Source organism: Rhinolophus sinicus, chromosome 4 (genome assembly GCF_057876585.1).
Source record: "Rhinolophus sinicus isolate RSI-liver-muscle chromosome 4, RSI-T2T, whole genome shotgun sequence".
Taxonomy (NCBI): Eukaryota; Metazoa; Chordata; class Mammalia; order Chiroptera; family Rhinolophidae; genus Rhinolophus; species Rhinolophus sinicus.
Window position 1 is genome coordinate 47,243,930 of NC_142504.1, and position 16,918 is coordinate 47,260,847.

A 16,918-nucleotide genomic window follows, 5' to 3' on the forward strand; every position below is an offset into this window, starting at 1 on the left:
CCATGCACTAAGGACAAACGGTGGGAGGAATAACCTACTAGACTTTTTTCTCTGTCTGTAAAATGAGATACTGTGCAATACACCATCTCTTTAGTTCATTGAGGCATATTGAATTAAAATTATATCTAACTTTCCAACATTTAATGAGCACCTCAAGTATGTGGCGGGTACTAAAGAGCTTAAGGAACTGGACTTGGAGCTGAGCTGCGCCCTCCACAACTAGATTGATGATTTGGAGCTGAAAGGCCCTGGAGAAACACACTGTTCCCCAGTATTCCCCAATAAGATTTAAAAAAAAAAGAGTTTAAGGATCAGTATCTCTCCTCTCAAGCGTTTAATAAACGTTGATGAGAACTGAACTTTTCTGACTATACGAAAACTTTCAACTCAGTGGTCTATCTTTTAAGCTAAGAAATAATAATGCAAAATACAGGCTGAATGTAAGATGATAAAGTACAAAGGCTTTTTTTTTTTGATAAAGGACAATTCTCCTTGTATATAGCTTAAACTACATTAATTAAGAATAATAGCTTATGGCATTTCTGTGGATGAAAAGACCTCTCTAAAATATAGTATCAATAATAGTATCTTACCACCTGTTATTTTGAAATTACAACCCACATATTGATGAATAAAAATCAGTATTTTTTAAATAATGAGGGTAATATACTTAATGACAAAATAATGAAAGACAATAAACCTCAGCAGCTTTGCACCAAGTTTGACCAGTATTTCAATTATTTGATGTGGTTTTTTAAATATCTTGATTGATATGCTGAGAGTATCATTGAAATTAAAGTCTGATTATATTCCCAGTAGTAGACATAAAATAGTAGGATGCTAGAGAAAGTGGGAACTTGTTATACAAAGCATTAACAGAATAGTCAGGAAATGACTCACAGTTGGATATAAAAAAACCTGTGGAAATCAAATTTCAAGCATTTTATTCCAACTGACATAATGATGAATCCCTAAAAATAATCAAGCAGGCATTCTTATATAATGCAATAATTCAATCTTCAACTAAGGGAAGTATAATAATAATTCTAGGTTATCTAACCAATTGTTTTTTGTGTACAAGCTAACTTTAATACAAAATAATCTAAGAAGGGTTTATTTAGTACTTTTCTCTTTACAAAAGGGCTCTTAGAAGGCAGATACCACAGAAAAATATAATTCCTGTCTCTTTAATGCTTTTTTCTTCTACACAAATCACAGAATCTTAGCATTCCGTAACTGTGGGGGGTCAAGTAATGAAACCTCTTCATTATACTCTGAAGGAATCAGGCTTGAAGAGGTTGTGAATGGCTACAATCACGTGGTTAACTAATCATTGGTAGAGATATACTAGGGACTCAGGCTTTCTAATTTCTTGTCCAAAGCTCTTTCTTGAGTGAGCTCATCCTGTCCCAGAGCTTTAAATAGTCCTTATAGTACTTAACTTTTCAGCCCAAACCTCTTTTCTGAGTTGCAGATTCGTAAGTGAAATTGGCTTCTTGATATTCTTGCTTGGATAGATAAGTATCTCAAACTTCACATCACAAAAACAAACAAACAAACAAAAAACCCCACCTCTTCTTTTTAAAACTATAGTTGGCATAAAATACTTTATTAGTTTCAGGTGCATAACATAGTGATTCGACATTTACATATATTATGATGTGATCACCACACAAAGTCCAGTCCCCATCTGTCATGGTGCAGTTAGTACAGTATTATTGACTATATTCTCCTTCACCTCTTTTCACTCATAAAACCAGAACTCTAAATTTCTTGCCCCAAATCCATCCCTTCTCCAGTCTTTCTCATCTCAGTCAGTGGTGATACCATCCCAGGCCCAGAATGTAGACGTCAATTTTGATTCTTCCCTTTCTACCACAGCCCCCATCACACCCATCAGCAAGCCCTATTGGATTGACACACATTTCACAAGTGACGGCTCTTGCTATGACTACTACAATCATACTCCATTCAGATATCTAATGCCTAGAACCCCCAACTGGTCTCCCTATCTTCACTCTTGCTGCATCTATTCCTCACCCAGTGCTCAATAGGAAATGAAACCATGTAATATTTGGGGCGGGGGGGCAAAGAGGGGGGAGGAAATGTGCTTTTCTCTTTCACCTTATCAAATGTTTAACTGTGCAGCTAGTTACTGAGGCTTCTGCTTCCCGGGGGATGTTTACTGTTACTGAAGGAATGCGAACAGAGAAAAAAAGTGTATATTAAGCTTTTGAAATAAAAAGTAGGGCTTTGCTGCACGAAAATAGCCCTTGCAATCCAAACTGTCTGGACACAGGAGTTTTTAGATTCTTGAACCATTCCCTTGTATATGTCAAAGCTAAAGGAACAGGCTCATTGAGTTCTCCCACAAAAAGAAAAGTTGGGGCAAAAAGGGGGGTCAGAAAAAACTAGAACAGTTCAAAACCAAATTTTAATTAATTCTATTTTTCAAATATCCTCAGCATAAAAGAAAGATCTGGGTCTTTTGATAAAAGAAAAATGAATGCATCTTGCCATTGTGCTTAAGTTTTCTTCATATTCGAGTCATGCTAATAGAGATAGTAAAAGTTAAAGTGATAGCCATATCTAAAAATGTCGTCTCTCACCAAGTTTTCTGGGGAAGAAGCACTATGACTCTTCTCCACTGTGTGAACTCACTGGCATGGTAGACACTTGCTGATGTAAATTCTTGACAACTCGGCATACTTGGAAGGCATTCCTAAAAGGGAGCCAGGCAAAAATTAAAGTCAGCTTCTATTTCCTCCAGGGGCAATATGTAAACTCTCTCACCATAAGTGAAAAAGACCTTAGAGACACTAATGTCATAATCTTCACCATTTGCAATATGGATGTAATCCATGATTTTCCTTCTGTGAAGCTAAAATATTTGGGAAATAATTGAAACAAGATGCCACAATGGAATTAAATGTCTTCCAAGTCTCACATGTAAACATAGAAATGGATTAGGATCCATTTTTTGGACCTGTTATCACAACACTGACATTTGGTAAAATTATTCTATCCACTATGATATTTATGCATTTATTGCAATGGCAGATTACCAGTATGTATATATAAAGAAGTACATTTTATTATTTTATTCCAAGAAACTAAATCTATGTATTTTCTTTTGTTTTTTAAGGCAAGAACTACCATAGTCTTAATAAGGTCTATCTACTGGTAAAGAAACTTAGAACTAAGAACAGTGAAGACATGCCATAGGGAAAGAGATACGTTTATAGAGGAAGACGGTTAGAAATAATAATAATATTCAAAACACTATCCTAGGGTACCCAGGCCTGAAGTTATTTCCATTTCTTTTTAATTTTTAATTACCCTTTAGTATCTGACAGTGCAGACTGTGGCATCCTTATAATTTGCTGCTGACTTTATGTCAATTGTGTTACAAATAACATTTTACCTTTTCAAACCTAGGCTTTTAGAATTGCAATTTTTTGCTTCCTATGTAAAAAGAAGGAGGTTACCTATCATAAGCATTAGAAGAAAACAGACTTACCTCTTGGACAAGGTGCCAGGTAAGGCCATGGTTGGTTGAATACTCTAGTTTCACCTGGTTGTCCATGTGTGGAGTGTATTTCTGGCCACAGCCCATCACCAGACTGAACTGAATCATATAGGATGCTCCTATCTGCATTGATTGTGTTTCCACATAGCGCATACTTGAGGCAAGTTTAGAGTCTCCGGTAAAACTGAAAGACAGAGGTGGAAATCAGAAAATTAAAAACAGCAATGTATCGGGGGGAAAATTAAGCTCTTCATTTCATATTGTACACCAAAGTAGTTTCATTTCACTTATTTAAACCTTGCATGTTCCAGAATGGATTTCAGTTAATCTAATAAATACAATTTAAAACAGTCTACCTATCAAAGAAGCAATGTGCGTTTTCTAAAGTTAATACCTAGAGTTGTCAAATGTACTTGAAAATAAGTAGTCACTCATATGTTGCTCATGAGTATAAAACCTTTGACTCACTAAGCTCACTTCTTGGAATATATCCTAGAAAATAATGCTAAAGTCAAAGACAATTTTATAAAATACGATGAATATTGCAGGTTTATTTAAAATAGTAATTGGCAATCAATCATTTCAATGTCAAACTACACGGAAAATGGAATGCTTAGGTAAACTGGTCCGTATTTCAAATATTTATGAAGGTAATCAATCAAATTAACATATATATGATAAATTAAGTTTTAAAAATCCACAAAATAGGGGCAGCCGGATGGCTTAGTTGGTTAGAGCGCGAGCTCTTAACAACAGGGTTGCTGGTTCAATTCCCACATGGGATGGTGGGCTGCGCCCTCTGCAATTAAAGATTGAAAACAGCAACTGGACATAGAGCTGAACCGCACCCTCCACAACTAGATTGAAGGACGACGACTTGGAGCTGATGGGCCCTGGAGAAACACACTGCTCCCCAATATTCCCCAATTAAAAAAAATCCACAAAATAATGCATAAAGACAATCCACCACAGTATTTTCAGTGGCTACGTTCGGTAGTGGGAAATTGGACAATTTAAAACTTTTTTTTTTCTCATTTGCAAAATAGTCTTTAGAAAATGGGCAGGCATTAAACACTGAAAACATCATAACATAGTTTTTGTTGGTTGTACCTCAACTCAGTAAAATTCACATACTTTTACCTGGTCCCAATTGAGTACTGCATAATTGTAAAATATTTGAAGACAGGCACAATTGCTTTTGTAGAGACAACTGCTCAAGCAATTTATAATGTATCAGAGGAGATTAAAATATGGACACATTTCCACTGGGCTAATCTGGGTCAATGTAAGTATTCCCTGGGTTAACCACCTGGGGGTTTGTCTACCACAGTACTTAATACTGCTATTCTGAAGCAGGCCCAGTACCACTCGTAACAGTAATTACTATTAGTCAGGGGGCTTAGCTGGCACAGACAAGGATATAATGCTATACTCTGAAATTTGTGAGGCATTTCGTATTTTTCTTAATTATCCTTTGCTGAATCCGCAAAATAAGGAGTAATTATTCTGCCTTGTTTCTTGAATAGATTCAGATGTTATTTAAACACAGAACACTGTCCGTGTTGAGGATCATCATGGGTTTGGGTTCAAGATTGCAGAATATAAGAAGCTTTTTCCCCAACAATGACTAATTACTGTTTAACTAACCATTTTAAATTAAGGTTTTTGCACTTGGACAATGAATAGAGGGATAACATGTAAGCATCCCACTTTCTGCTTGAGCTGAATGCTCAATAAAACAAAGGGAAAAGCCATATTCGATATTGCTGGTCTTACAAATCTAGTGCTTACAACTTGTTTACTGTTATCAGTAAGGATGCCCGTCAGTTGTTGAGTGTAGGCCATATACCAAGACTGTGCTAAGCACAACAACTCTGTGAAGTAGGAATAATTATCTCTACTTAACAAGTGAGGAAATGGAGATAGGAAATGGTAGAGACTCAGTGAGAAATCACCTTTGTCCGATTCCAAAACCTCTAAACCAATACACTATCTCACTGTCCTTCTATTCTCTAAGATGAAAAAAACACTAGTTTTGAATAATTTTTCACTTACAGTTAACAATCTGTAACTTTCAGTTACCATGCAATGATACTCTGATGTTAGAGATACAAAACCATGATTGCTGCTATGTGTTAAGGTGTACAGGATGCAAGTTAGGAAATATAAAAGTTGTAGAATGTGATTTTTAGCAGTATTAAAAAATAAATCAACACAGAACAAAAATACTACTAAGCTGTATAAGCACAAACTGGTGTATAGACATTCCAGAGTCTTTCAAGGAGGCAAAAAGTCCTGAATACTTTATCCCTTTGAGAAATAAATGCTGCTTTTAGCTGTAAGGGTTAAATGCTTTTTCTAGTTCCCTTTATGAGAAATGTAATTAGAGACAGCCAACTAGGCTTCATGGGAATCATTTACTTTAAAGGCACAGTACATATCCTGGGCATCTGGGAAAAGCCACACAGAGACAGCAGCAGGTATGATACTTACTCTGATTTTTTAATCTGAAGGGTCTGCAAGCCACAGAGCCACTGAAACCTTCTCACTCATGTCATGCATAGCATTTCCCCACCCTAGCACTTCCGAAATAATTTAAGATTATTTACACAATCAGGTCCTTGTAAATCCCTCCCTCCTGAGATGGGTTAGTGTCCTCTAAATTCTACAGAGAAACAGAAAGAAACACTAAATGTTGCCTGCACCTAACTTTTGCATGGCTGCTAATTAACCACGAACTCGGTTGAAGAGAGGAAGTACTCAAACCTGAGAAGAAGCATGTGTTTGTTCTGCGAGCTATCCTGAACTTTTAAAGATGCCAAGATACCAAAAAAGATACAAGATAAAAATTATAAGACAGGAAAATTGTCCGTTAAGAGGCTAAGTGACAGCAGTAAAACAGTGACAATGACATTTTTGCTTAGCATGAATACCTGTTCCACCAGCAGTTGTGAGCAGATATTTTGGGGTAGGCGGAGCCAGCTGCCATCCACAGCCTCTTTTGTCCCCATTTAACTTCTAGGGATTGACCTAGAGGTGTCCACATCCGCCAGTGAGTTCTCACCAATGGGACGTAAGTGAAAGATGCTAAGTAGATTTACTCACTGAGATTTAATATAAAGCTTTCAAAAGATATAGATGGATTTGGCTGGCATGCCCTTTGCCTGTTGCTTTTACTGTATTCCTTCCTCCCCAGCGGGGCAGCAGCCATTTTGCAGCAATAATGGAACAAGCATGCAGATGGAGGTCTTTCTATTGACATGGCGAGTAGAAAGAGGGAGAGAGCCTGGGTCCCTGGTGGCCCTGTGAAGCGGCTTACCAGCCTTGGGCCACATATTCCAGGCCTGCTTGTTGCAAGTGACAGATAAGCCTCTTTACCTTTGTTTATGCTGTGGTCAGTCTTTCCTTGTAACTTAGACCTGAATGCATTACTAACGCACCTTCCACGCTTCATGGAATGTACTACTCCCATTTCTTAATCTGAAGCAAAATAACACATAAAAAGCACAGATGTCTATGTCTTAAAGTCTTGACCATTTATAGTACAAGTTCACTTGGTTGTTTATAATTTATTTAAGACTGGCTGAAAGCCCGTGATATTATGCCCATTTTTCCTTCTGAACACTCTGATAGAGTTTTAGAGGAAAGAATTCCACAGACTGCCATCTTTTAGTTTACAAAACTGCTCCTTTTTGCTGCTTGTCTAAGTCAAGATATAGTTATAAAGGCAAAAATGAAGCTGGACTTCTCTATTACAATCACAGAAGGAAAATAATTGTCCACATTGCATTTGGGGGAGATATTCTGGAGACAGAATGCTTTGGGACTCACGAAGCTTAGCTTCATTCATGTTGATTGGCAAGATAAAATATAAAGGAACAACAACAAAAAAAAACTCCTGTGTCTAATCGCAAGATTTAATGAGAGAATAGGGATAAGTCCACTGGGACAAGTGCTTTTTAATTTCCATCTCCAAGAAGGCTAGTGGGCTCTCTGTTATGACCCTGGTAGAATGGATGACACCATAATATAACTCGAGTCTCCATAGTTCTATACTTGGTCGGCAGCATAGCTCTTTTGCCTCCCCCTCCCACACAGAATCTCCTGTATTCCTGAGGATCTGTGTTCCTGACCAGGGTGGAAGTCTCTCTGCATGGAGAGGTCATGTCTCATTTATCTCTGCATCCCCTAACGCACTCAGACCCTCGAGTGTCTCACAGAAGCACCTGGTTTAGGTGCAGAGCATCTCATTTGATCTTTGAGTCAAGACCATTTGAAAGACCATCAGAGATCCTTACAGTGGGTTATGGAGGAGGAAAACTGAGAGGCTGAGTTGCTCGGCCCAGGGTCAAACAGTTACCAAAAAGCTAGAAACTGGGCCTTCAGATTTCTACTTTGATATCCTTTCCACTATGTCATGCCCAGCAAAGGCACTTAAAGAACGTTAAATAAAAAGAGTGCCTAAGTGAAGTCTCTCAGTTGGGGAGAAGGCAAGTTTTACAAAGCTCTACTAGTTACTTAAATGCTATAAGGAACACAGACAAGGGTTTGAAGTTACCCTCGCTTAAAGAAATCACTCTTTCTGCATTTCCCCAGAGCCTTTTTTCCACCTCCAGAAAAAATGTCTCTTTGATATGAAAGGCAGATACACATAACCAAAGTGAGTGGGAGAATGAGCTCTGCAGAGCTCACTTCCAGAGAAACAGAAGGGTAACACAAAACTGTTTTTGGTTTGATAGCATTCAGAAGTTACATTCATCTGAAGAAGGATATGTAAATAAATGTAAGCACTCTAATATCATCCCTTTTCGGGGTTTTGTCCTTGTAATCACCAAAGAAATGTTGCCTAGAATTGACAGAAAAACTTGCTGATATTGTGGAATTAAAGGTAGCATTTAACTCATTTGTTATTTCTACAATATTTTATCTCAAAACAGAAATAACCACATGATTTCAGTGGATTACATAAATTTTACTCTTATTTTAAAAAAACAATCTGACAATATAGAAGCATTTTTTTAAAGTAAAAATTTGCAATACTATTACCAAGAGATGACTGCTGCTAAGATTTTGGTATAAATACTTTGAGAGTGTTTAATGTTTACAGACACAAACGCACACATACACATTCACTTTTCTTTCTTTAAAAAAATAATTATAATATCATAACAAACCACTCTATTTGCTTTTAACAGCTATTTCATTGCTATCTTTCCATATGGAAAAATATAGTGAAACATTGTCATTTTTAATGAATAAAGCAATCTCCAATTATGGAAATCTTTGGAGGTTGTTTCCATTTTTCACTGTTAAAAAACAATGCTTCTATAATATGTATCCTTGTATATTTTGTGTGCTTGTCCAGTTATTTCCCTAGGATAAATTTCTAGAAGCAGAATTGGTCGGTCAAGGCAAGTGTTAAAAGTTAACACTTACCGCCAAGTTTCCATCCAAAAACATACCAAGTTACATTTACCAAGTACTTTTAACAATGACCGAGCTGACAATTCTTACCACTTGTCAATACTGAACGTTGACAATGTTTTTCATTTTAGCTACTCTATGCATACAGTCTCTTAATCTACATTTCTTTAATAATTAGAGAGGTTAAAATGCTGTTTATGTTCGTTGGCTATTTGTTCTCTGTGTGTGTGTGTGTGTGTGTGTGTGTGTGTAGTCTTTTCATGTACTTAGCCCATTTTTTAAATTACGCTTTATCTTTTTCTTACTTATTTGTAAGAGTTCCTCACATATTGGCATATGTAGTCTGTCATCTATTTTAAGTAGTGGAATATGTGACATTTATGGTCCCTGCTTTTGGTGTCATGCTTTACTGGTATCTACTGCAATTGCCTCTGATCCTAGTTCATAATCATTTTTTTGCATATGTCCAATGGACATTTGAAAGGAATATATATTTTTTTACCTGTAGGGGACAAGTTTTTTCTTTGTTTATTAAATCATCCTTGTTAATTACCTTCATACATTTTTCTAGGTCCTGCTTGATCTTCAGGAACTTAAACATGATATTAAAGTCACATTCTGAATTACGGTTGTTGTAATTCTCCCTTTGAAATTCTAACAGGTTTGCATTATGCTCACTGTTCTATGGCATTCAGTGTGTGGAGCCTCCTGCCTTTTCACCTCCCTGTGCGCTTCTTCTACTCGTGGCACAACCTCCATCACTGGTCTCTAGCCCCAGCTCCAGTCTAGAAGAGTTTAGTGGGGCCAAGGGTGAGGGATCCCTCAACTTTCGCTCACCCTACTGTCATCAACACACTGTCCTCCAACACTTCTAGAAGCTCATTCAAGTTTCAAACTCCAAGGATGGTACAGCATTTTCTCTATTACACTGCCTGGATCACCTCCACGGGATTTCAGAGAGACAGGAAGTAAAACATCTGGGCTTCATTCACCATAGTCTGTGATAAGCCGATGTATTAATTTTTCCCCTGGGTTTCTTACTACATTCTCTCAACCAGTTTCTTAAATAAACTAATTCTCTATAAAAGAAATTTCCAGATACCAAATTAATTTTATTACAACCTCTTAAACTCACTTTTTCAATCTACAGCTTCAAACAAATTTGGAATTTCTGCACTAATGCATTTTGTCATGTATTTATTCAATCCTTCATTTAAAAAGTACTTATGGATTTCTAAGTGACTAGACTATCCCTCACTTATCTTGTTGAGTTGACAACTGAAGATATTTTGGAATACATGTGCTTTGGGCATCTATTTCAGGCTTTTTATACTTTTGTCCCTAGCACCTGCTTTACTTATTTTTACCATTCCTACTTAAAGTGCATAGTTTATATTCTTTAGCTTCTTTATTCCCATTTCCATTTTCTCAGTTTGGAAATTTACACACAGTTCTTCAAGTCAGGACTTGAATCTTACTTTAAGTTAGATAAACTCTTAAGTCATTAAAAAACATAAGCTGAGCTGCTTGGCTGCTGTTTATTCAGCTCTTACAGAAAAGCAGTCTCCTTGCAAACAAAACTCAGTATAAAATTGGGCACTTAGCATTTTTCTCTCAAGGATCAGATAACTTCACCTGTGGGAGACAGAACTGTCACCTAGTTAGAGAGTCAGGCTGTCTGCACACAATGGCCGTGACCACAGAGGAGCACCGCCTGTTCTTTCTAATGAGGTTACGTGCCCCTCAGGGGCACCGCTGCAGGTCAGACAGGTGGGTAGACCAGTGACTGTGAGGGGCCACGGAGAGTGGCTCCTCCATCCTTGTTAGGAGTCCACAGGTCCATCTGCAGCTGTCACCAAGCTTTGTTTCCTGTGGAACTAGCCTAATTGCCCCGAAGTCTAGAGGCCAACAGCTAGTTCCAATAACTTTTTAAAATTCTAGTTCTAAAGTTTATAGGAATTTGTTGGTAAGACAATGGGATAATAACAAAGATTTCTGTCAAGCTTCAGTTGAATCTTCATTTTGCCCACCTAACAGCGCTTTTAGGAAATGTGCAGCAGATAAACTGTTATTAGTAAAAGGGAAATCTCTGTTGGGTAAAAGCCAGAGGGGGAGTTGGCACAAAGCAGAATCTGGGCTGTGGCCCCCAAAGAGAAAGGAAGGAAGAAAGGGAGACTGAGGGACAGAGAGGGGACATACTGTCAGAGAGGGAGAGTCTGAAGACCCAGAGGAAAAGAGCTCCCCTCCGCTCTTGTGGTGCCTGCCAGTGTCCTGTGTCCTGTCAGGAACCCGGGGGTGTAGGTGGCTAGTTAAGGTGTCAGGGGCCCTTTTCATCAACAATACTTCCCTGCCACTTATGTTGAGAGGAGAGGAATTAGAGGAGCTTTAGCTGTTTCCAGCCTTTCCTACTTCTGTTAATAACGTCAGCTCACCTCAGATCTTTGGATATCCAGAACCTCCTTGCTCCTGTTATTCTAACGTTACATCCATTTTAACTCTAGAACCAATTTTGGTTGACATGAACTTGCTCAATCCACATTTACATGACTTATGATTAAAACTTGCCTTTTCAACATACTCCTTTTGTCTTACTCACTTCCTTTCAGAAGGGAACATACTGGCCCATGTAGTCAGGCCCGATAGCCCTGATTGAAATTGTTTAACATGGAGGGAAGAGGTGAGGCGAGGGAAAAAAATACTTGAAGAATCTTTGAAATCCTCTTTTGCTTTATCCTTACAACTATGTGCAACCATGTACATTATTTAGCACATAGTCAAGCGGGGCCATTTTAAAACTTTTATAGGACCTTGATGTTTTTAATTTTGGAAATTCCATTCACACATCATAGCTAATATTAAAATGCACCCATGTCCCACATTAAATATGTATGTTTTTGTTGCAAAACTTTCACGTGGATTTTAAAATTTTGCCTTTAAATTTTATTTGGCTCCTAATAATGCATGTAATATACATTTGGCAGTGATTTCTCAGCATTATTTTTATTTTGTCAGCATTACTCAAAAATTATTTCTAATACCATGAATTTTGATGAGTATTTAAATTTAGCAATTAATGAAATTGATATGTTTTGTAGATATCTAATTATAATTTATTAATTTTATTTTTGCAATATTCTTATATTTTTGAGATAATATTAATTTTTCCAGCCCTTGGACTTTTTCCAGTCCCCTGGGCAGCTTTTGACACTGTACACAAAATGACTAATGAAAGAACTTTCCAGGAAGAAGTATAGCTAATGCAAAGATACTGCGAGAAGAAAGAGCTTGGCTTATTGGGGCAGCAGAAGGAAGACCGATGTGGTTGGGGTAGACTGAGTGAAAGGCAGGGAGGCAGGAGAGGCTGAGCAGGCCAGGTGACCCAGGTTTTACCATGGCGATTCTGTGGACCACTGTCCATAGGAAATAATTGTCTCAGTCTATTGTATTTCTGTTTCAACAAGCCAGACATGCCATGAATCTCAATCATCAAATGTAGACTTCTTTTATTAATTTGTTTAGTGGTATGTTCTTTTACTTCTGAAATCTCACTTAGCTACTTGGTTCAAAGGGAGCAATTTAGGGAAATCTAGCTTTGGAGAAATAAATGACTCAAAAGTCAACTGTCTGCACATCAACAGGATATGAGTCTTAGAACATGGCCACTTTATCCATTCCTTTGGCAGGTTCTAAGACTGTGGCCTCCAGTATCTATCTTCACGTGGTACACGAATCTACTGCTCTCACCCTATTCCGAGCACCATTATAGGCACATGCAGGTGACACTATTAGCCTCTGAGCTGAGCTCCTCCCATGGCTTCTCCTGTTAACTTGTACTATCTATTCTCCACACAGCAGCTACAATTTTGTAAAATGATCGTCTCATTCCTCTGCTCCAAATTATTTACTGGATTCCCATAACACTTAGAAGAAAATCCAAAATCTTTATGTCGCTCTATAAGGGTCTGACATAATCTAGTCCCTTGCTAGCCTCAGGGCCTTGGCTATTTTCCCTGCCTGTATTGCTTTCCGTGCACATTTTCACCCAGGTCTCTTTTTCATCATTGTGGTCTCTCCCCGGGGACTTCCAGGAGGGCTTCCCTGATCATCTTAGCTAAAACAGTCTCACTCTTCACTTGGCCACCCAGTACCCCGTTCCTTTATCCTCACAGCACTTACCACTATCTGAAATCTTGTATTATAAGTTTGTATATTGTCAATGGAATACTATTCGGCGGTAAGAAAAGATGATATAGGAACATTTGTGACAACATGGATGGATCTTGAGAGAGTAATGCTGAGCGAAATAAGTCGGACAGAAAAAGCAGAGAACCATGTGATTTCACTGATTTGTGGTATATAAACCAAAAGCAACAAAAGAACAAGACAAACAAATGAGAAACAGAAACTCATAGACACAGACAATGGTTTGGTGGTTGCCAGAGGGTAAGGGGTTGGGGGATGGGGGGTGGGAGATGAGGGTAAGGGGGATCGAATATATGGTGATGGAAGGAGAACTGACTCTGGGTGATGAACACACAATGGGATTTATAGATGATGTAATACAGAATTGTACACCTGAAATCTATGTAATTTTACTAACAATTGTCACCCCAATAAATTTAATAAAAAAAAAAAATAAGTTTGTATATTGTTGTTATTCCCCTCTAGAATATAAGTTCCACAAAGGCCTTTTCTATCTCCATCTCAATACCAGCTGCTATACCTCCAGCACAAATTGTGCCTACTGTGCAATCAATAAACAGTTGAGTGGATAAACTAGTTCATCAATGAATAAAAAATTTCAGGTACTAAAATCTTCATGATGAAAAAGCCTAATAAATAGACTTCATTTTAGAAAGTCATTTATCAACCTATTTGGGGATATATTCAATCGTATTGCCAATCTTATAGAGGCCTGGGTACTGAAAACAGTCTTTTCATAGTTGTTGAAAATAATAGTAAGTGACTTTTCAGTTTGTCACTCAATATGCTTACACTATGTATCTCCTAAACTTCTTAGGACGATCATTTACTGGGAAACAGTAGTGAAAGTGGCTCTTGGGAGCCAGCTCACCCCAACTGACTTCCTTTAGCAGCACAGTTTAAATTGATTTACTGTTCTTTTAAATAGTCTTTATAAAAATATAATCCCAAGAATACTCCAGGCTTACTTATAAATTATTTAAACTGACAAAATTTCTATATAAGTTATAGATAATGTTCAATGAAAGAAAAATCCTAAAGAAATTTACTTGGCTATTATTTTTATTCTATAGGTAGATTCATCTCGTAAAGGGAGAATCGGGAATTGTTTTTTTCCGGAACCTAAGGGATCAGGGTTGTCTACAGTTTCTGCTGGGCAGTAACCCGACCTCTCCTTGTTGCTGTTTACCAGTGACACATTCCTTATGTTACCATTGGGCAAACTCCTTGACTAGTATCATGAGACCAGTCCAAAGGAATAAAGATCTGCATGCAGCAACGACTCTTTGTTCTTAAGCCGTTCAAATGCATCTTCCTATTTAAAAAACTTAAGGAAAAAGTGGCAGAAGGAAAGGGAGACCCTCGTGAAGTGTTTGGCCCATTGCTTCCTAAACAAGAATTGGATCCTCCTGTAGGCCTGATGTCCCCACAGATGCGTGTCTGTACAAGCATGAGCTCTGAAGGGGTTTCTCCAGAGCAGCTGGTTAGAAATCTTTTTGTGTTATTCATCACTGCATATTATTATCGATTCCTAATGGTTCTTATAACCTAGAAGTGCCTAACAACTACTTGAGAGCTCCTCTTGTATATCTTAAAACACATTTCCACTCATCACTCAGTTTCAATTTCTTTAATTGTTAACAGAGCCACAGTACTATTTCTACCTCTTCTTGCAAGTGCATTGTATTTATGTTATGAGATAAGCAGGCTTTCTAAATCCTTAGCCTGGGATTTTTCCCCCTAAGTGACACTAGCTTCTCATAAAAATACACAAACTCTTTTCCTTGTCAATGCTTATAGATGCCACATGAAATATGAACCTATGCTTTTTTAATATCCTGGACATGTAGTCATTTGTTCATGTCCTCTGACGTGGGCCACCCACATGGCAGCTGTGCTCCTCCTTTTACACCTCTGCTTTCCCACATCTCCAGAGCTGACAATGCTGCAGGGGGTTGGTGTGAAAAAACGAGGCTTCCAAAATCCTCCCATCACATTACATGGCACACAATGTCACCCTTTTCCCCTCATGCGTTTTGTCATTCACAGCTAATTTCAATTCTTGCATGTTGCTCTTTTACTTTCTCTCTACTTTCGCTGCTTCTTTTCAGAAATTCCTCTAAGGAAAAAACGACCCTAACATGACTAGGGCTAGTGATTTCCTTACATAAAGAAAAACAAGAGAACTTCAACTGAAAACAAAATTGGACATAACAAGGAATGAGTACTATTTTCATGCCTATGAAAGTACCTAGCAGGCCCTTTCAACACTTCTGCATCATATTTACCTCTAAATCTTCTTTTAATTAAATCTGCTTTTCCTTAAGCACCATTAAAGATAAATAAAAACTATAGCTTTTCTTATTTCATATTATTTTTTATTTTAATTATTTTTTCCAGTTTTATTGAGATATAATTGCTACATACCATTGTATAGGCTTTTGGTGTATAGCATAATGATTTGCTATATGTATATATTGTAAAATGATCACCACAATAAGTTTAGTTAACGTCCACCACCTCACACAGTTACAAAATATTTTCTTCTTGTGATGAGAGCTTTTAAGATCTACTGTCTTAGCAACTTTCAAATATATAAACCAGTATTGTTAATTGTAGTTACCATGTTGTACCTTACATCCCCAAAACTTATGTATCTTATCACTGGAAGTTTCTGCCCTTTGGCCACATTCACCCATTTTGCTCAGTCTCACCCAACCTCTGATAACCACCAATCTACTTCCTGTATCTACGAGTTTGGTTTTTTTCAAGGTCCATCCATGTTGTCACAAATGGTAGGATTTTCTTTCCTATGGCTGAACATTTTTCCATTGTATAAATATACCACATTTTCTTTATCTAGTCATCCGTGGATAAACACTGAGGTTATTTCCATGTCTTGGAAATAATGCTGCCATATACACGAGGGTGCAGATATCTTTTTGAGATAGTGATTTTGTTTCCTTCAGATATACACCTAGAGGTAGAATTCAGCTTTTTTCTTCAGCTTCAAGATCATATGGTAGTCCTACTTTTTTTTTTCAGGAACCTCCAGTTTTCCATAGTGACTGTATCAATTTACATTCCCACCAACAGTGCACAAGAAATCCCTTTTCTCCGTGTCCTTGGCAACACTTGTTGTTTTGATGATATCCATTCTAACAGGTATGAAGTAGTATCTCATTGTGGTTTTGATTTGCATTTCCCTAATGATTAGTGATGCTGAGCACCTTTTCATGTACCTATTAGCCATTTGCATGTCTTCTTTGGGAAAATGTCTATTAGATCCTCTGCCCATTTTTTAATTGGATTGCTTCTTTTTTTTTTCTTTTGGTCAATTGAGTTGTATGATTTCTTTACACATCTTGGTTAGTAACACCTTCTGAGATATATGATTTGCAAATATGTTCTTGCATTCCAGAGGTTGCCTTTTCATTTTGTTGATGGTTTCCTTTCCTGTGCAGAAGCTTTTTAGTTTAATGTAGTTCCACTTGTTTTACTTTTGTTGCCTTTGCTTTGGTGTCAAATCCAAAAAATCATCGGCAAGACTGATGTCAGTAAAATTACTGCCTATATTTTCTCCCAGGAGTTTTATGGTTGCAGGTGTTACATTCAAGTCTTTGATACATTTTGAGTTAATCTTTGTATATGATATAAGATAGTGGTCCAGTTTCATTCTTTTGCATGTGGTGGCTGTCCTTTTCCCATTGTATATTCTTGGCTCTCTTGTCAAAAATTAATTGACCATATATATGTGGGTTT

General features: G+C 37.5%; 1 protein-coding gene across 4 annotated transcripts in view; it reads right to left on the reverse strand.

Annotated features, from left to right (window-relative positions):
- The window catches only part of RELN (reelin), a 504,226-nt gene that overhangs the window by 134,262 nt on the left and 353,046 nt on the right, over nucleotides 1–16,918 (reverse strand). For all 4 annotated transcript variants that reach the window (XM_074340625.2, XM_074340624.2, XM_074340623.2 and 1 more), the window contains exons 21-22: nucleotides 3,521–3,713; nucleotides 2,610–2,722 (exon numbers count right to left, since the gene is read on the reverse strand). In XM_074340625.2, coding sequence (XP_074196726.2) covers nucleotides 2,610–2,722; nucleotides 3,521–3,713 — 306 coding nt within the window. The remainder of the gene's footprint in view (nucleotides 1–2,609; nucleotides 2,723–3,520; nucleotides 3,714–16,918) is intronic.